Source organism: Miscanthus floridulus, chromosome 1 (genome assembly GCF_019320115.1).
Source record: "Miscanthus floridulus cultivar M001 chromosome 1, ASM1932011v1, whole genome shotgun sequence".
NCBI lineage: Eukaryota > Viridiplantae > Streptophyta > Magnoliopsida > Poales > Poaceae > Miscanthus > Miscanthus floridulus.
In genome coordinates this window covers 143,077,580-143,097,832 of record NC_089580.1, presented here as the reverse complement: position 1 = coordinate 143,097,832, position 20,253 = coordinate 143,077,580, and the positions used below count along the sequence as shown (strand labels likewise).

The 20,253-nt window shown below is 51.2% G+C and overlaps 1 protein-coding gene across 1 annotated transcript; it reads left to right on the top strand.

Annotated features, from left to right (window-relative positions):
- Positions 1–326: 326 nt before the first annotated feature.
- LOC136496356 (CASP-like protein 4B1) lies at positions 327–2,803 on the top strand. Its single transcript, XM_066492016.1, has 3 exons — positions 327–727; positions 834–969; positions 2,516–2,803. The coding sequence occupies exons 1-3, from the start codon at positions 402–404 to the stop codon at positions 2,705–2,707; spliced, it is 654 nt and encodes a 217-aa protein (XP_066348113.1). The 5' UTR covers positions 327–401; the 3' UTR covers positions 2,708–2,803.
- The last annotated feature ends 17,450 nt before the right edge of the window (positions 2,804–20,253 follow it).

Genomic DNA, 20,253 nt, shown 5'->3' with positions numbered 1-20,253 from the left:
AACTTCAGAAACAAGACTAGCGTCCGCCACTCTCCCAGCGACGGTACCTTGATGTCACTAGAGTCCTGACACGTCACAGGACAATGGACGCTAACACGCTACAGACAAATCAGCTTTCGAGTTACTGACTAGTGGGCCCGAGTCCACTCGCTGAAGGAGATTATTCTATTGAGTTGTGTTCTGGTAATTATTTCGAGCAACCGCTGATCTGTCGCGCTGTCTGTGCGAATGACCTCGCTTTGCTTCCGCCTCTGTAATGCACAAGTGCCTTCCCGGAATCACACACAAAGCACTTTCCTGTAAATAAAAGCACTTTTATTTTTAATCTCACAGCCCCCGCTAATATTGTTCCCCTCCCTTCCCCACTCATCCACCACCTCGACGCTGTGCGCCGCAAAGCGATGGCGATGGTCACTACTGACGCCACCACCGCCGCCACCACAGCCGCCGCCGCCGCCGAGAAGCCGCAGGACGCCGAGAAGCCGGACTACGCCCCCTACAACGGCGCTTCCACCGCCGCAGATGGCGGCACGGGCGCCCGCGCCCGCCGCGGTGGCGGTGGCGTGGTGGACTCGGTGGTGGCGCGGTGGCGGCGGGAGGACATGCTCGACAAGAGCCCCCTCGCGCTGCATGCCGCGGCTGCCGTCTTCGCCTTCGTCGCGCTCGTGCTCGTCGCGTCCAACCAGCACGGCGACTGGATGCAGTTCGACCGCTACCAGGAGTACAGGTGCGCCAGCGGACGACGGTTGCTGGGGGTTCGTTCGAGCTCGGCGTGCTCTTCGATCCGTGTTTATTTATGGCTTATTATTGTTGCGTCTTCTGTCTCTCCCTAGGTACCTGCTTGCAATCGCGTCGCTGGCGTTACTCTACTCGCTGGCGCAGGCGGCGCGGCACGCGCACCGGATGCGCGGCGGTGTCGACCCCGTCTCCTCAGCATCTGGGAGGCTTCTAGATTTCGTCGGTGATCAGGCGAGTGGTTGCTTCAACTTTTAGTCTGCAGCTATAAATCTTGTGCTGACATGAGTGTTTCGCTCAATCAACAAAAGTCCAACGTGGTTCTCTATTTGGTCGAGATTCCTGCTCAGTGAAGGAAAAGGGAGAAGAATATGAATTTGGGGGGTGGTAAAATGTGAGTGCAATTTATAAAGTGATAAGCAGGATTAAAGGTTCCAGTACAGACATTCTACTTCCATGGTGAAGAAACACATCAATTCAGTAGTAGCGTGTAGTAGAATTCTCTCCAGTACATTTTCCCCCATCTGAGCAATGGTGCGACTAACTTTGTAAAGAGGCACATCACCTTTTACTGTTGGATCAGTCAGATTGGTCTGTGATGCTCCTTTTCGTGGCACACATTCAACTAGAGAACCTAATACCCCTTTCAGTTTCTTTTTGGAAGAAACTAAGAAAAAGGATAGTGGGCTAGAAGCTCTCAAGTCTCAAGAATGGTCCAATAATGTGGGCAATACTAGTACCAGCGCATGCATGACAGGCCAACAGCAGCAATCATGGTAATGTGGTGCCCAGCATAGGGAGATTGGAGTGGTTGGACCAAACTTTGAAATGAGCTCGAAGTTGGGACTATGTTTTGAATCTTCAGTTGGTTGGAGATAAGTACTGCATGTCAAAAAATTGTTCATGATGCCCAATGGATTATGCTTAAATGCATTGAAATACTCTGGTGTGGAACAATGAAGTTTGAAATGTCTGGGGGACCATGTCCACTTAGCCTGCCCTTGAGGATATGACTCTCTTGGTCCTGCAACTCCTTTGTTAAGTTTTTTTGGATGGGCGCCCGGGGGGAGGGGTCAGGTTCTGCAAATAACATGACCATTTACAGTTTCACTTGTTTCTTGCTAGTTTTTTCATAGCTTTAGTTCTCAAATCTCATGAAAAAAAATTCTAATATTTCAATCAGTGGCCCCACTTATTCTAAGGGTAAGTTAGAAGTAGATTTGCTGGAACTTGAATTTACTTTCCAGTGCATACCTAGATTTTGTTAGTCAAACGGAGTTAGAATAATAAGGTTCAAGGGACTTATGTGGCATTACATGAAGTAACCCTTCATGTCATGTGTTGTATTCTTACAACAGTTAAACTGGCTAAACTTTGTTGCTTTTTTTTTTACCTCTCTTGGACGTGAGAGTGTGAGCCTCATGGCTTTGGTTTGTGTCTTGACTATCAGTTGTGTAGCATCTTCGGATGGTAGAGGCTGGAACCTCGTTCCGTTATCTAAAAAAACAGTTAAACTGGCTAAGAGGGTTTTGTTTTGTATCAAAGTTCATGTTTATCCCTCTTAGATTCTTTGATCAGGACTCAGGAGCTTTTCATGTCATGACACCATTTCTAGTGCAGCAAGATAACAAGAGAAAAAAATTGGTTGGCTGAAACTTCGTTCTTTCAAGACATTCTTTGTACTGAAACTGATAGTTACAACAATATTCTTTAGACGAAATTGATTGCAATGTTTAAACGATGTAACTGAGCTGACAGAGATCTGTGTCGTCGTTTGCAGGTAGTTGCATACTTGCTGATGTCCGCGCTGTCGGCTGCCGTCCCCATCACGAACCGCATGAGATCTGCAGTTGTCAACAACTTCACAGATGCGACCGCTGCAGCAATCAGCATGGCCTTCTTTACATTTGTAGCTCTTGCCTTGTCAGCAGTGGTTTCTGGTTACAAGCTCTCCAAACAAACATACATGTGAATCATCGTTGTAGAAGTAAAACCCATTAGGTGGAATATTCATTATGGATTGCTAATCCAAAGAATAGAAGCCTCTGATGCTTCTCTTCAACTTGAACGTCATCTGTTATGTGCTAAGGTGATTGTTGTTGCTTGCAGTAGCTTCCATGTGTGTACATAGAATTATATGCGGCATTCCTGGATATGATTGTTTTCCTTTCTAAGATATTGCTGTCATGATGAGAACATTTAACTTCTCTCAACATATGCAGAAGTAGAGTTGTATGCTTATTTCAGGGCTCATAGTTTTCCTTGATCTGAAAAGTGAAATGTTTGCTACCCTTAGGTCTTGTTTGGATGCACGTATATTCACCTCAATCCATGTGAGTTAGAGTCGGTTTGGATGGAACTTAAACTAAATTCCACCTCAGCTTACTCCAACAAACATGAATTGAGGCGAACACATGTGCATCCAAACAAGATCTTGTAACATGCAAATGCAGCTGCTACTTTGTGATGCGTGCATTACTGTCTAAAATCTTCTGGCTAAATTTCTAATGGACATGGTTGTTATATTTATTTTATACAAGGTTATCTGATATTAGTGTAAGCGGTAGAGTCTTACCGCCTGTGACCGGAAGGTCTCGGATTCGAATCGCGGTCTCCTCGTATTGCACAGGCGAGGGTAAGGCTTGCCACTAACACCCTTCCCCAGACCCCGTACAGAGCGGGAGCTCTCTGCACTGAGTACGCCCTTTTATCTGATATTAGTGTCGTAAGTTCTGTTTCTGATTAGCTCCAACTTTTGATTTGAAGTCCGAAGTCTGAACAAGGTGCAGGCGGTCTGGTCTGATGGTTTGATATGCTTCGGATGGATCTAAAACAATATTTCGAACCAAAACCTAATCGATGAATCAGCTGACAGATATTGAAAAGATTATGGCTCAACATATGCTCGGAAAAGGCTCATTTGGAAATGGAAAAGGTTCTATTACCTGGCTAGATTATTGTCTATTGTCTGAGTGTAGCCCCCCACCCCCCAAGCGCGCACACACACACACAAAGTACAGCAAAAGCATTGACTCTCCTGCAATTAGCAAAACAAATTAGTTGTCCTCCCTAGCTCAAGTCCTATCTGGTTTTGTCTAACATAGTGGTGGTTTTTACAGTGTCCCTACACGTGGCTAGGCTCCCACATGTCAGTCCACGTGGTGTCTTCTTCATCCTTTCTCTCTCGATTGGGCATTTCTACATACACCACAATTGAAGAAATGCGAGGAAGGCATCAGCCTGGGCACGTTAAGACCGAAAACCGAAACCCGAACCAAACCGAAGTGTCGGTTTTTCGGTTCGGTTTCGGTTTTGGATTCTGGAAACTTCGGTGTTCGGCTGCAGGGTCGGTTTGTGACTTGAATGGAACCGAATAACCGTGGAACCGAAGTCAACAGCAATCTCCACAATCTTCGATGGTCGATGCATGTAGCCCACCAAGGCCCACCACGCACCGCAGGGCAAGCCTTGAGGGCTGAGGCCTCTCCCAGTCTCACTCTCCTATCCGACTCCCTCTCCCTCAGTCCCTCTCCCATCCGACTCCAAATCAAAACCCTAAATCCAGGCGGCGGCGGCGGCGGGCGAGGCGAGGCGTGGAGACACGACTGCTGCAGGCGGCGGCGGCGCGGGCGTGACACGAGTCGGAGGCATGCTCGGTGGCTGCGCGGCGTGGCTGCTCCACGGCGCGACAGCGGTGTTGCGTCGCGGATGCGAGCAGGCGGCGGCGCTGCACGAGTGGAAGGTGGCGCGCGGCGGTGCATCTGCTGCTCGAGGCAAAGTTCCGTGCGTTGCATTGCGGATGCGAGCGACTGCGACTGCGAGGCAGTGGAGGTAGGCTCGGTTTTCTCGGTTTAAACCGAAAAACGATGTAAAAAAACCGAAACCGAAATGCTTAGTTTTGCATTCTCTGATAAACCGATCGGCTTCTCATTCTTGGAAACCGAACTTTAGAGGAACCGAATAGACCGAGCCAAAGTGTCGGTTTAAACCGAATGCCTAGCTTCAGGAAGGCGAAGGTCATGCCTGGAGCGAACAATGTGTGGAGATGGCTACATATCAGGTGCGGAGGGAGGTGTCTTTAAGGAACAAGGGTAAACTGTAATGGGAAATTCGTGTTTCTATTCCTGCTTTAAAGTGTAGCTGTAATTTTATCCTTATTTTTTAAACTTTGTGATTTTGAATTGTGACGTTCATTTGACTCTAGTTTGTAATAGTGTGAAGTGTGGAGAGATTAAATGGCAAAAAGAAAAAAGAAAAAAAAACAATTCTTTTTTTTTTGGTGTAGCCGCGGCCTGCCGGTGATACAGATATAATTAATTCTATTCTATTTATTCTAATGACAATTTAACTTGTGGGTATATACACGCACGGGTATTATACTGGACGGGTATAGATAAAAAATCTCACCTCAATATACAGATACAAAATCTTACGTGATATGCAATTTATCACAAACGATTATTTGTTTTATGCGTACTTTATCCAACCCAATGCCATCTCTAAAATGGGTAGCGTTCACTTCTAATGAATATTATTTGCCAGTACTCAATCTGTCAGTGCAGAAAGTGATCAACAAGTAAATATTTGTAGTTTTGTCGTACGTTATGATCGAAGGTGGCCTAGCACTCAATGGCACAGGGTTTATACTAGTTCAGACAACGTGCCCTACGTCCAGTTTGAGTCGGTCGGTGACTTTATTCCTGAGACCAGGTGCTCGAAGTTTACAGTGGGGTTACAAACGAGAAGGAGAAAGATGGGGGTACAAGAGGTCCGGTCGGACTTCGGTCAGAAGGACCGAGAGTGACGGGACCTCCGTTATGAGCTAAGTGTTCAAGCGTGTGCTCGTGGTTTGAACCTAGAGGTTCTGTTATTATGTGGTAGTAAATTTGATCGATCTTATGAATCTATCTGTTGAAAGAGAGCGCATCCCTTTTTATAGATGAAGGGGATGGCCTTATAAGTGAGAGGGAAGGAGTACGTTTACTGCTAAGTCTTGCTTCCCACATCGGCGGGTATAAGATGATGGTAGGCGCCCACAACACTGTTGGATGTCAGATGCACGTGGGAGGTTGTGTTGTCTTCTTCGAGTATGACAGACGTCGGCGCCTGCCACACTATTGAAAGCTCTAGTTTAATTTTGGTTAATTGATAAAACCCTAAGTGCTAACCTAGTTTATCAAAGTGATTATGAGATAGGTAGCACTACTCCAAGTGATAAAGCAATGGCGAAGATCATGACGATGGTGATGGCATAGTGATGATCAAATGGTTGACCATGGAAAAGAAGAAAGAGAAAAACAAAATACTTAAGGCAAAGGTATAAATAGTAGGAGCCATTTTATTTTGGTGATCAAGACACTTAGCGAGTGTGATCACATTTAGGTTAGATAGCAGTACTATTAAGAGGGGTGAAACTCGTATTGAAATACGGTTATTAAAGTGTCACTAGATCCTCTAACTCATTGCATATGCATTTAGGATCTAGTGGAGTGCTAACACCCTTGAAAGTATTTGTGAAAAAATGCTAACACATGTGCACAAGGTGATACACTTGGTGGTTGGCACATTTGAGCAAGGGTTGAAAACTTCATCGGTGGAGTGTCCATCCGTAGAGTGCGGACAGTACGACGGTGCCATCGGCGCCCTATACAAAAAAGACAGAGGTTCATAGAGTGACCGGACGCTGGTGGTGCAGTGACCGGATGCTGGGGTCTTGCGTCTGATCAGTAGCAGCAGTAAGCACGTGTCTCGGTCTTATGATCGGACACTGGCGCGAAGAGTGACCGGACGCTGGCAGGGTGCGTCTGGTCAATGCTGACGTACGCTGACATGGTGGCGCACAGAGGAGACATTGAGTGACCGGACGCTGGATGAGTCCGGTCGAGCATGACCGGACACGTCCGGTCGTGATTTTGCGCGAATGGAACCTTACTGGAAATGACCGGACGCTGAGGTCCAGCGTCCGGTCACTTCGTAGCAGTGTGTCCAGTCATCACTTAATCGTTGGGATCGGGCGCTCGGTATTTGAAGAGAGGAGACACGTGGCGTGCATCGCGTGACCGAACGCTGAGGTCTAGCGTCCAATCAATCTGATCGGAGCGTCCAGTCGGCCCGTGTTGAGAGTAGTAAGGAGCCCAACGGCTCTATTTCGTGGGAGCTTCTATTTAAGCCCCATGGCCAGCCCAAGCTCACCCTCTTAGCCATTTGCATTGACATAGCAACCTTGTGAGCTTAGCCAAAGCCCTCCTACTCATCTCCATTATTGTAACATCCCGGCCCAGGGCTTAACAGGATTAATAGGATACTCATACCAATAAGTTGCAACTTCTTTTTCGGAAGCCCATCTGCAAATAACTCCGAGGTTAAGCATGCTTGGCCTGGAGCGATGGGTGACCGACCGGGAAGTTCTTCCCGGGTGCGCACGAGTGAGGACAAAGTGCGTAGAAAAGACATGTGTTGGTTTGTGAGGGCAGTCTATATCCTAGAGAAGCTGCCAGATGTAAGCGGGCCCAGCCTCGGAAAGGCGGGACGTTACAGAACGGTATCAGAGTCGACTCTCGCGGTTTCACGGGCGCGTGTGTCGTAGTTGCGCAGGCATGGTGCACATGGCTGGTGTGGATCTGGTGTGGTCACACAGCATGGCACATGCACTGGCTCTGGACACACGGACGTGGCCAAGAGAGGACGCTCCTGGCTTGGGATTGATCGACGAGGACGTCGATCTCTTAAGGGGGTGAGGATGTAACATCCCGGCCCAGGGCTTAACAGGATTAATAGGATACTCATACCAATAAGTTGCAACTTCTTTTCCGGAAGCCCATCTGCAAATAACTCCGAGGTTAAGCGTGCTTGGCCTGGAGCGATGGGTGACCGACCGGGAAGTTTTTCCCGGGTGCGCACGAGTGAGGACAAAGTGCGTAGAAAAGACATGTGTTGGTTTGTGATGGCAGTCTATATCCTAGAGAAGCTGCCAGATGTAAGCGGGCCCGGCCTCGGAAAGGCGGGACGTTACAATTATTGATTCATCATCATTGTGAGATTAGGAGAGAATCCAAGTGCATTGCTTGAGTGATTGCATCTGGGGGCACTTGGTATTCGTGTTTCGCTGCGGGATTCACTTGTTTCTCTTGGTGGTTGCCGCCACCTAGATGGCTTGGAGCAGCAAGGATCATTGATCGGAGGTTGGTGATTGTCTCCGGCTCCGATTGTTGTGATTGTGAGGGATCTTGTGCCTTCCCCGGCGGAGAGCTGAAAGGTAACTCTAGTGGATTGCTCGTGTCATTGAGTTACCTCACTTGAGGGTAGGTTCTTGCGGTGTCCAATTATGTGGACGAGGTTTGTGCAACACCTCTTAGCCGTCAAACCACTAAGTGTTGGTCGACAAAACGGGGACTAGCGTGCCAACAAGCATGTGAACCTCGGGAGAAAAATTGGTTGTCTCTTGCCCTTTGGTATTCTCCCGGTGATTGATTTAGTATTCATCTTGTGATTGGTTCACTCCTCTACACGACGGTATAATCACCCTACTCACTCATTTATATTCTTGCAAACTAGTTGTGGCAAGCTCTTTAGTGTAATTAGAATTGAGAGCTTGCTTTGTTATTTTAAGTTCATCTAGTAGAGCTCTTTAGAATAGCAAGATTGAGAGCTCTTAGTGAGTAGTAACATTGTAAGTTGTGTGCCTAGTAATCATTGCAACTAGAATTGTTGGATAGGTGGCTTGCAACCCTTGTAGAGCTAGAGCAAGTTTGCATTTCGCTATTTGGCATACTAATCAAATTGCTCTAGTTGATTTGTAAATTTTTAAATAGGCTATTCACCCCCTCCTCTAGCCATAATAGGACCTTTCAACTGTTGATATCTGGAGGCATGCAAGGGGTTTTACCATGTTCGCCTGATACGGTAAATGCCGGCGCTCACAACACTATCGATGCCCAGAGGCATGTGGGGGGAGCCTTACCATATGGGAGTTAATGGCGCCCACAATATTATAGGGGAAAATATCGGCACCTACAACACTGCTTGGGTTCTGACATGCCAGGGAGGTCGCAGAGTAATGTTTCCGCATGTGTACAAGGTATGGACCCCGGTATTACGATTTTGACTTATGTGTTCTGCCTTACTTTCTCCGTCCGTTTCCTAGTCCTTATTGAGCGGGCGTCCCCGGTTGGTTGGTCCCAGTCGGCTCTGATCGCGTTAGTCGGAGAAGAGCAGTGAGCAGGGGTTTGGCGCATCCCCGGTCAGAGACGCTAGTCAGAGTCAGAAGTAGTGCTTTGGCCAAGCCTTCCGGTTGGAGAGGCCGTCCAGAGGCGGGCTAAAGGCCGAACCGAGCGCTCTGGTCAAAGAGGTGGGCCAGAGTCAGAAATGGGCATCATTCCTCCTTAGCCAGGCCTTCTGGTCGGTGATTGGATCGCCCTTTCTGGCCTGTTGTTTAGGTACTTGGGCTAGCCAATGAGTTGCGCGTTGTTTACAACGTTGCCTGCTGGGCCGAGCCTCTGTTGGGAAGCCAGTCCACGAGCGACCCTGATTTTATGAACCCGACAGGAGCCCCCAGGCGATTCGGGTAGAATCATCTGGGGGATTTTTGTCTTGATGGCAGGTGCGTGCGAGCGCACCCGCAGGTGTAGCCCCTGAGCCCTCGGGCAATTCGAGCAGAATCATTTGGGGGGGTTCGTGTTGCCAACGGGGGAGGTTTTTGTTTCATCAGCGGGTGCGCGCACCCACGGGTGTAGCCCCCGAGCGATTTGGGTAGAATCGTCTAGGGGGTTTTTAGTGGGCGTGTGTGCATGTTTTTTAGTCAAGATAGAGTCGTCAACCAAGGCGTCGTTGCACAGCCGAGGCGTTTAGTTTTGGGATCAGGTGAGGTCGAGCTCGTGGATCCTGGCGTCGGTGCACGCCGTGGGATCGGGTGAGGCAGTTAGTTTAGGGATCAGACGAGACGGAGTTTGTGGGTCCTAGCATCGGTGCACGCTGTGGGATCGGGCGAGTCGGAGTCATAGACCCTGGCCTCGGTGCAGCGCGCGCAGCCGAGGTAGTTAGTTTAGGGATCGGACGAGACAGAGTTCGCGTGTCCTGGCATCGGTGCACGTCGTGGGATCGAGCGAGTTAGAGTCGTAGATCCTGGCCTCGGTGCAGCCCTCGCAGCCGAGGCAGTTAGTTTAGGAATCGGACGAGACAGAGCTCGCGGGTCTTAATGTTGGTGCGCGTCGTGGGATCAGGCGAGTCAGAGTCATAGATCCTAGCCCCGGTGTAGCCCACGCAACCGAGGCAGTTAGTTTAGGGATCGGACGAGATGGAGCTTGCGGGTCCTAGCGTCGGTGCGCGCCGTGGGATCAGGCGAGTTAGATTCGTGGATCCTGGCCTCGGTGTAGCCCATGTAGCTGAGACAGTTAGTTAGTTAGTTTAGGAATCGGGCGAGCCAGAGTTCGCGGATCCTGATGGGGTGAGTTCGAGGTTACAGACGTAGATGTTTTTGGTGTGTAGTCGAGGCATAGCCGAGGGATGGGGTGAGTTTAGGGTCATAGACCCAGGCGTTTGGTGTGTAGTCAAAGCGTAGCTAAGGGATGGGGTGAGTTCAGGGTCACAGACCTAGGTGTTTTGGTGTCTTGAGCCCCCAAGCCCTGTTGGGCTTTGGTAGGGATCGATTTGAGTTATGTGCGTTACCCCGTCCTCAGTTTCTCACAACCAGAGGGGCTGAGCTTTGTCGCTTGCCTCGATTGCTCGGGCTCGAGTGATGCACTCAGTGAGCTCACTAACGGGTATGATCGAGTGGAATCCGGGTCCATCGTTTGTGATGGGGTCGGTGTAGCCCTCTTGTGACATTCCACTGCTCCTTTACCTACAACCTGGCAGATGCCTGGGTCATTCCAGAGATCAACCCGGGTGGCCTGCTGGCCTCCCCTCGATGGAGATTCTATGGGTTTGGTAGAGGTTTAGGATCGAACAAGAAGATTGAGAAGACCCTGTTTGCTTTGGGGCAAATGGGCGAGGGCCGCATAGGGCTCATCTGCATTTTCTCCCCTAGCTCTATTTAACGTGGGGCGGTCTCGAGCCCTTCGTGGGCTGGCCTTCGAACCCTGACCGGTCATTGCTCATGTCGAATGAGGCAACAACCGCTTCGTGACGCAACACAGAATGTTGTGATGCATTTCGTTGCACGTGCGATGCTTTAGTTCCCAAGCGCCCGGGTGATTCAGGGCCCAAATCATCTAGGGGGCACGGACGTATGGAATGAATGTGTGTATGAATGTATGAATGATTATATAAAGGAATAGGTGGGGGTCGGTAGTGTTACCTTGATGACTCGAGTAACAGGGTTTAAAGAGCTCCAATCGGAAATGTTCAACCGGGACCCATGCTCGTCGTTCCTAACGAAGTCGGCATGGCCTACATGGAGCGTTCCTTTGCTCCGTACCTGTCTCTCAGTGTTATCCTGAGCCGTTTGATCGACTTAGGAAGCCTGATGGTCTCTCCTAGCAGAGATCCCATTTCGGGTTTTTCCACGTCCCGCCTGGGGATGCGGAGAGCTACCTGTGTGCGGTGGTGCTTTGGTTCTTGCGCCTAGTGTGCAGTAGTGGTGGGCCATACCTAGGTCATGTCCTGTCTGATTAGGTGTCGTTTTGTCGAGCAGGGCGCGTCTCATCGGTCAGGATGCATCTCATCATATCCCATCTGCATTAAGTGGGGAAGAGAGAGGGTTTTTCGCTTCGCTGTTTTGACTTTCCCAATCGGAGCACCTTCCTCAACTATTGCGCCATTTTCCTTAAGTAGGAGAAGGAAGAAGGTTTTCGCCCTGTTCTGTCATCTATTTCCCATCTGCCGCCTTCTGTCATTTTCCTTCTTGTCGAGAGCGTCTTTGAGAGCCGCGGTGGTTTCTAGGAAAAGAAAAGGGAGAGAGCGAGGGAGAGGAAAAAACTCACAAATCCTTTTGCGAACCTAGAGCGAAATGTTAGACTGGAGGTCATCCACTATGAGGGAGTCGATGCTAGAGGCCTTCGCCGTGAAGGGTTTCTTCCATCGAAGGAGGTCGCGCACCAGAGGGCTCCCAGGAGGGAGGATGTTCCACAGCCTTGTCCTGATGAGGTGGTCTCCTTCCTCGCCTTCTAATAGCATGGATTAGGATATCCTATGCACTGGTTCCTACATGGGCTCCTTAATGAGTGGGGTCTAGAGCTGTAGCACCTCAATCCAACAGGGGTGCTGCATATCGCTAGCTTCGTCACCGTCTACGAGGCCTTCCTCGGGATGGAGCCACACGTGGACTTCTTCTGATGGCTTTTCTTCGGGCAAACTTTGTCGGTGGGGAATCCACCCAAGGCCACGCCGGTGGGGGGATTCGCCCTGTAGAGAAAACCAAGCGTGGAGGGCTCATATCCCATGTACATCCCCAGTGACTCCAACCGGGGGTGGCACGGGGAGTGGTTTTATATTAGGAACCCGATCGAGGCACCGTTTCCCAACGTTCACCGGCGGGAGGCCGGAGAGGAGGGATAGTTGGTCATGGGGCCCTTCCCATCAGGAGAAGAAGAAGGTGGAGATCATCGAGGCAGAGCTCTAGAAGCTCATGCGGTGTGGCCTTGACGGGGTGCGGGTGTTCCACACCCTCTATCGCCGTCGGGTTGCTCCATTAGCAGAGAGGGCACGACCGATGTCGATGTACAACGGCTCGTCGGACCCTAATTGTGCATCGTCGGAGGAGCTACCGGGTGACGAGGTCTGGAGTCACCTGGACCGGGTGCTGTAGCTAAAGCCCAAAGAGAGGGTCAATGGAAAGCCCGGACCTCTCAACGCCTCGATGGTGTCCAAACTTGTATGCTCCTCTCTCTTTACTTTGTGTTCTTTTCCCCTTTGCTTTCCTACTTTTTTATTTTGAATCACCTGTTTCGTAGGGACTTGATGCTTACAAGTCCCGTCCACACCTTCCGAAGGGGCCAGAGGGCGTGGCCCGGTAGGCTGCCTAGAAGGAGGTGACGGATGCTAGGAAAAAGAAGAAAGCCGAGGTGGCTTGGCGGAAGTATAAGAGGGATAAGGAGATCGCCCAGCACGTGAAGGCTAGGGAAAATAAGGGTAACATCGAGTCTGAGCTCGAGCCAGAGGATCCCACAGATGTGGATGACATGGTTTTCTCCGAGGAGGAAAGTCAGGAGGTCGTTGTGACCTCAGCGGAGCGTCGCGACCCTACGGCGATGTCTGCTGACGATGAGCAGGAGGTGGAGAGGCGCGTCGTGGTTCCCATGCTAAGGAAGCGTGCGGTGAGCACGAACACTACCGGCGAATGGGAGGCAAAGTGGACACGGTCACCTTGCCCCTTGGTGGCGTCGCCGGTCTCATCCCCGCCTGTCGCGGGCGTGACCGAGCATGCCAGGCGGTTAGAGGAGCGGACTTGCACCCGTGCGTCATCGGGACCGGTGCCAGCACATGACTCGCAGTGGGAGGATGCCCCACCTATTGCTCCGGTCAGTGCGTCCCAAGCTGAAGGTCGTGGTGACCCGAAGGCCGGGCAGGAGCCGATTGTGATGACTCTGCCCCCGGCTGAAGTGAGAGGGCACGGGTCACAGCCTGGGAGCGGTACTCGCCCTGCGGGCCGGTCGACGCTGAGTCTTGGCTTTAGAGTCGTGCCACTTACCTCCTGGTATGTTTTTCTTTGTTTCTTTTCGATTCTGCCGTTGAGTCTTTTTGGAGTATGACTGACCTGTTGAAAGGTTCTAATAGCTAGAGGGGGGTGAATAGCCTAATAAAATTTCTACAACAACACTTAACAAAATGATTAGACAATTATGAGGCGAAGCAAGTGTTGCGCTAGCCTACTCAAAATGCAAGCCACCTACCACAATTCTAGTTTAGATAGTATTTATTCACACAATAGCTATGACACTACCCTATGTTAGTGTGCTCTCAAAGACTAACTAAAGAGCCACACCAACTAAAGAGCTACACTAAAGAGCTTGACAACTAGTTTACGGTAATGTAAATAGAGTGATCAAGAAGGTTATACCATTGTGTAGATGAAGGAATCAATCAATCACAAGGATGAACAACAATGAAGACCAATCACCTCGGAATCAATGATAAACACAATGATTTTTACCAAGGTTCACTTGCTTGCCGGCAAGCTAGTCCTCGTTGTGGCGATTCACTCACTTGAAGGTTCATGCGCTAATTGGCTTCACATGCTAAACCCTCAATAGGGTGCCGCACAACCAACACAAGATGAGGATCACACAAGCCACGAGCAATCCACTAGAGTACCTTTTGGCTCTCCACTGGGGAAAGGTCAAGAACCCCTCACAATCACCACGATCAGAGTCGGAGACAATCACCACCCTCCGCTCGATGATCCTCGCTACTCCAAGCTATCTAGGTGGTGGCAACCACCAAGAGTAACAAGTGAATCCCGTAGTGAAACACGAACACTAAGTGCCACTAGATGCAAACACTCAAGCAATGCACTTGGATTCTCTCCCAATCTCACAAAGATGATGAATCAATGATGGAGATGAGTGGGAGGGCTTTGGCTAAGCTCATAAGGTTGCTATGTCAATGAAAATTGCCAAAGGTATGAGCCTCAACCGGCCATGGGGCTTAAATAGAAGCCCCTATGAAATAGAGCCGTTGTACCCATTCACTAGGCACAACGTGGGGTGACTGGACGCTCCAGTCCGATTGACCGGACACTGGCCCTCAGCGTCCGGTCACATGATACACGCCACATGTCCCCTGCTTCAAATACTGCTAGTTAGATTTCAGCGTTCATCTATTAACTGGACACAGCACACAAAGTGACCGGACGCTCAGCCTCCAGCGTCCGGTCGTTTCTAGTAAGGTTCCAGAAATGATTTTCTTCGTCCGGACGCGTCCGGTCATGCTTGACCGGACCCTGATAGTGTTCGATCACACAGTGACATTTCTCTATGTTGCTCGACAATAGGATCAGACCCCAGACCTCAGTGTCTGGTTAGTCCAAGACCCAGCGTCTTTGCTGCCACACTTGACCGGACACGCCGGTCCCTCTCAGACTAGCGTCCGGTCACTCAGGGACCAGCAAGACTAACTCCTTTTCACCTCTAACTTCTTCACCCTTGCTCAAATGTGCCAACCACCAAGTGTATCACCTTGTGCACATGTGTTAGCATATTTTCACAAATATTTTTAAGGGTGTTAGCATTCCACTAGATCCTAAATGCATATGCAATGAGTTAGAGCATCTAGTGGCACTTTGACAACCGCATTTTGGTACGAGTTTCACCCCTCTTAATAGTACAGCTATCAAACCTAAATGTGATCACACTCTCTAAGTATCTTGATCACCAAAACAAAATAGCTCCTATGGTTTATACCTTTGCCTTGAGCTTTTTATTTTTCTATTTCTTCTTTCCAAGTCCAAGCACTTGATCATCACCATGGCATGATCTTCATTTGCTTCACCACTTGGAATGTGCTACCTATCTCATGATCACTTGATAAACTAGGTTAGCACTTAGGGTTTTATCAATTCACCAAAACCAAACTAGAGCTTTCACCTGTACTCTTTGTCAGCGGCCGGACTCTCATGCAGGAGGTTTGGAGGCCCACCCTGCAGCGTGCCGCAACGAGCGGCGAAGGGAATAGGGTGGTGGTGGTGAGTCCTTCCCTCTCGGGGGTGGTGCTCCCCAGGTCGGTTGCTGGTAACGCGATAGCAGCGGCGATGGTGCTGGCGGCGATCCCGGTGGTGATGGTAGGGGTTTCGTCAGAGGTGTCCCTTGTGCCCCTCCTTCACCGGCTGTGATGGAAGAGGAGACAGAGACCAAGCTCCCTGCCTCGTTGGGCAAAGGGCTACATGGCTCACCCTCACGGTCAGAGCGGAAGGCGCCAGAGAGAGACGCGGTCGGGATGGAGTCGAAACGCCCATTGGTGGCCTGTGAAACCGAGGTCATGGAGATCCCTTCCGACAATAAAGCAGATGATGTGATGGAGCTGTCGGTGCCGTTGCGGGAACTGGCGGTGGTTTGGTCGGAGGCTGGGCCCTCCGGTAGGCTAGAGGAGGGTGGCCTGGAGTGGCCCTACCCTGAGGACCCATCAAAGGTTTGGTTCATCCTTTAGGATACCCAGGAGTGTCAGCTCTGGGACATCCTTGGGGGGAAAGGACTCGCCATGGAGTCCAATCTCGCCAGGTTGTCGGTGAAGCTTGGGGATGCCTAGGAGCGAGTTAAGTCCGCCCAGTAGTTGGTCAAGGTTGATCTATAGCTCACCATAGAGGTGAGTTTCTCATGTTTGTCCTTGACCTCTTAGTCTCTTGTTGGTTGCCTCAGCATGCTTGCTTCTCATTTTCATAGGGCCTGCAGGAGATGTTGTCTCATAAGTCCCGTTTCCTCTAGATGGAGCATGTCCAGATGGCCGAGCTTGAGCATCAGCTAGAGTCTACCCGTCGTGAGTCCTAGGACCAGGCGACCGAGGTGACCGCGGTGTGGGCGGAGGAGCAGCGTGCAGCGAAGCGAGCGACCACCGCCGAGTGGGGGCTTGAGATAGCGAAGGCCATCAGGCAGAAACCAAGGCAGGGCTATGAAAAATCCCTAGTGAACATCGAGGCGGCGCTCCAAAAATCCCTAGAGACCCTTGAGTCAGAGCAAAATGCCCTAGAGTTGGCGCGAAAGGCCCTAGAGTCAACACGAAAGGCCCTAGAGTCAGAGCGAAAGGCCTGATCGGAGGCAGACCAGGAAGTGCTTGCGCTCTGAGGCCGGGTGATGGGGACGGAGGAGGTGAATGCCTAGCTATGCGAGTAGGTGGCCCAACAAGCGGAGGGACTCTCCACCCTTGAGAACTTCCACCTCGGTACATACCCTTCTCTATTTTTCATCATGTTGGTTTCTTCCTTTAGCTTGTTTCTGAGCTTGTCGCCACTCTTCTAGAGCTAGGCGGAAAGGTGAAGTTGTTGGAGCAGGACCTAGAGACGGTCAAGGCGACGTTTGGTCGGAATGTGGAGGCGCTGGCCAAGTCCCGTGAGGAGCGATGTGCCCTCGAGGAGGAACTTGACCAGATCCGCAATGTTGCCCAGCTCGTCATCTCAGAGGTCTTTGGGTCGGCGCCAAGTACCAGTGTGCCCGCCATCCAGCTGGCAGAGGTCCCAGATGAGGTCCAGGCCCTCATCACACACGGGCTGTTCTATGAAGCGTCTAAGGTGTTGACTTCGGTGGCAACGTACCACCCGAACCTGGACTTCGTCACTATCTACAGCGGGTATACCGACGGCTTGAGCACGGAGGACATCTAATCGCTCGAGGAGAGCTTGCTGCCGCACACAAGGTTGGTGGCAGAGTAAGTCTCTACGTAGTGGGTGATGGATGCTCGCCGTGAGGACATGGCAGGAAGTGTGCATTGGGGGGACATCGCCTAGCCTACGGATGGCATGGAGCCTGGGTCAGAAGTGGACATCGCCCCGCCTTCAACTGAGTCGAATGTCGTCCCACTAGGGAGTGAGCAGCCCATGCCTTCGCCGGTTGCACCGACAGCAGATGTCGCCGAGCCACCCCAATAGCTTGTAAAGTATAAGTAGTTTAGTAGATGTAAAAAGTTTAAGTTCATGGGGAGCCCTCGTGTAAATGTTCTTGTGTACTCAATGACTACAATCGGTTTCGTTTTTTGTGATGGAGTCACTCCGTTTGGGGAAGCTTGTCCCTTTCGTTCCTTAGTTTTACCTTAGCATAATTTTGTTTTTTATTCTTTCTTTTTCGTACTTGCCCATTTGTCCCATAGGCTACACCCTTAGGAGCCCGGGCATGGCCCACAAGGCTCAGCTGCTTGTAACCGTAGGTTGAGGCGGGGTGCGATCGGTCAGAATATTTTAAAGCAAAGCTATGCAAGGCAATTTAAAGGAATGAACTACCCTTTTGTTTGGGTAGGAAGGAGTTTCACCATATGATAGCAAACAAAAAAGAGAGGTAGTAGTGCACCCTCGTGGAGCCCCCGAGCGACCCGGGCCAAAAGTGTTCGGGTCGGGGCGCTTTTATAGGAGCAAATGTTAAGTAAACAATGGTAAGACTAAATTTAAGGGGAAGAAAATGACATAGCTATTCTAAGCGTTGGTGAGAATGTCGTCGTTGTTGTCCTTCAGTCGGTAGGCGTCCGGTCATATCACCTCGACCTTCAGTCGTCCGGATCCTTGCCCGCTATGCCCCCTTTCTTGGCCGCTGCCTCTTCGCATTTTTCTTCCTTCGGCCCGCCAGCCTATCGCAGAAGGCGCTTGAGGAGCTCACAGTCCTTATAGAGGTGTTTGACGGGGTAGGCATGGTTGGTGCATGGGTTCTCCATGAGCTCGTGGAAGTGGCCTAGAAGGTCCTGCTAGGGCTGCTTGCCTGTGTGATCAGCCGTGGCGACCAAAGCGGAGTTGGCCGGTCGGCGGCGATCTTTTCTGTTCTTTTTCCCCCTCTATGTGGAGGGGCCCTCGTCCTGATCCTAGCGCTTGGCCTTGCCTTTGCCTTGGCCTCTGTTGGAGCGCTGCGGGAGCAGCGTTCGCTAGATGCATCGAACAAAGGCCCGTGGTCCTAGGCCATCCGAGCTGGGATCCGGTCGCTGCTGCGAGCGTCTCGGTTCAGCCTGAGCCGCTCGTGTACAGGCAATCGGTGTGGAGCGGTCGCCAAGTCAAGACAAGGCAGAGATGTGGCCTCCTGTGCCGCGCTTGGCGGCTGTAGCGGTGAGCGGGTGGAGCGATTCATCTGGTGTGTCCTTACTCCCCTGGTGGGGAGAGAGGCCACGAGTCGGTGTCGCGATACGGAGCTCTTCGCCTGTTGAACGGCGGCGGTCTCCACTAGTGCCTAGAGGTTCTGGTGGATCGCCTGTTCCTGGGGGTCGTTCGGCTCGAAAAGGCCACGTAGAAGCATTGTCGCAGCGGCGATGTTCTGATTGGCCCGAGTGAACTATGGGGGATCGTTCCCCCTATCCATGGTGTTGCACTAGACCCGATGGGCGCCGCTCGCTGGTTTATGCGCACGGGGCGCAATGTGGTGCGCCAAGCGCGCTGGCGCAGTCGACGGCTGGTTCAGCCGTTGTTGTTGTATCTCCTCGCCATGCCCCCGTGTGAGCTTGGGGGTCTCCGCACGAGGGTTCAGAGGGGTGTGAGTCTACAAGGACTCCGTCACCACCGATGGCTATCCCGGAGCGTCTGCCATAGCGTACTCTCGGGATGGACGGTGGCTAGGCGCCACATCGCCGATGCTGGAGCCGTTACTCTCAACATCGTCATCCATGAGGTCGAGGAAACAGGTGGGAGCTTAGCTCGCCATCCCCATGAATTCGGACGTGAGAGGGGGCGGCATCGGCATCCTTCGGAGCCCTCGGGTGTACACGTCCGTGGGAGATATGAGGCCGTAGGGGAATCGATCGCATGGCGGTCGCGCGCGAGGACAATAGGGTCCCTCTGGATAATCGGTGGAAGATAGAGAATAACAAGTAAATATCAGCATGTACATTACTCATAGCGGGGTTTGAGCAGAGAGTTTGCTCGGAATAAAGCGTAGATGCCTTGTCGTTGAAGTCGTCGTGCGTCCCAGAGCCGATGGAGGGTGCCCCTTCGATGAGCGCCAGAACGAGTGCCTCCTTGCGGAGGTGTAGTACGTCGAGCCGGTAGGCGACAAAGTCTAGGCTTTTAAAGAGGAAGGCCTGGGACGACCCAGAGACGGGTGGAACCCACATCCCAATAGGTGGGAGTGCGGGAAACTCCAGTGAGCCGAAGCGAGTCGTATCGCCTGAGCCTGCCATGGCAAATGTGGTGGAAAAGTGGGCCATCCGATGACCAAAAAGTATTGAACGTACAACGTCTTTCCCACGGACGACGTCAACTGTCGGTACAGAAAGTGACCAACAAGTAAATATTTATAGTTTTGTTGTACGTTTGCTGCTAAGTCTTGCTTCCCACACCGGTGAGTACAAGATGATGGTAGGCGCCCACAACACTGTTGGATGTCAGATGCACGTGGAAGGTTGTGTTGTCTTCTTCGGGTATGGCAGATGTCGGCGCCTGTCACACTGTTGATATTTGGAGACGTACAAGGGGTTTTACCATGTTCGCCTGGTACGGTAAATGCCGACGCCCACAACACTGTCGATGCCTAGAGACATGTGGAGGGAGCCTTACCGTATGGGAGTTAATGACGTCGACAATACTATAGGGAAAAATGTCGGCGCCTACAACACTGCTTGGGTTCTAACGTGCCAAGGAGGTCGTAGAGTACTGTTTCCGCAGGTATACAGGGTATGGACCTCGGTATTGCGGTTTTGACTGTGCGCCCTGCCTTACTTTCTTCGTCCGTTTCCTGATCCTTATCGAGTGGGTGTCCCCGGTCGGTTGGTCCTAGTCGGCTCTGATCGCGCCAGTCGGAGAAGAGCAGTGAACAGGGGTTTGGCACATCCCCGGTCGGAGACGTGGGTCGGAGTCAGAAGTAGTGCTTTGGCCAGGCCTTCCGATCGGAGAGACTGTCCGGAGGTGGGCTGGAGACCGAAGCGAGCGCTCCGGTCGGAGAGGTGGGCCAGAGTTGGAAACAGGCGTCG

Excerpts from the sequence above, each read along its gene's own strand:
- LOC136496356 (XM_066492016.1), top strand. The coding sequence starts at position 402 with ATGGCGATGGTCACTACTGACGCCACCACCGCCGCCACCACAGCCGCC. Across the intron at positions 728-833 it reads GACCGCTACCAGGAGTACAG|GTACCTGCTTGCAATCGCGT; the intron begins GTGCGCCAGCGG and ends GTCTCTCCCTAG. Across the intron at positions 970-2,515 it reads TAGATTTCGTCGGTGATCAG|GTAGTTGCATACTTGCTGAT; the intron begins GCGAGTGGTTGC and ends CGTCGTTTGCAG.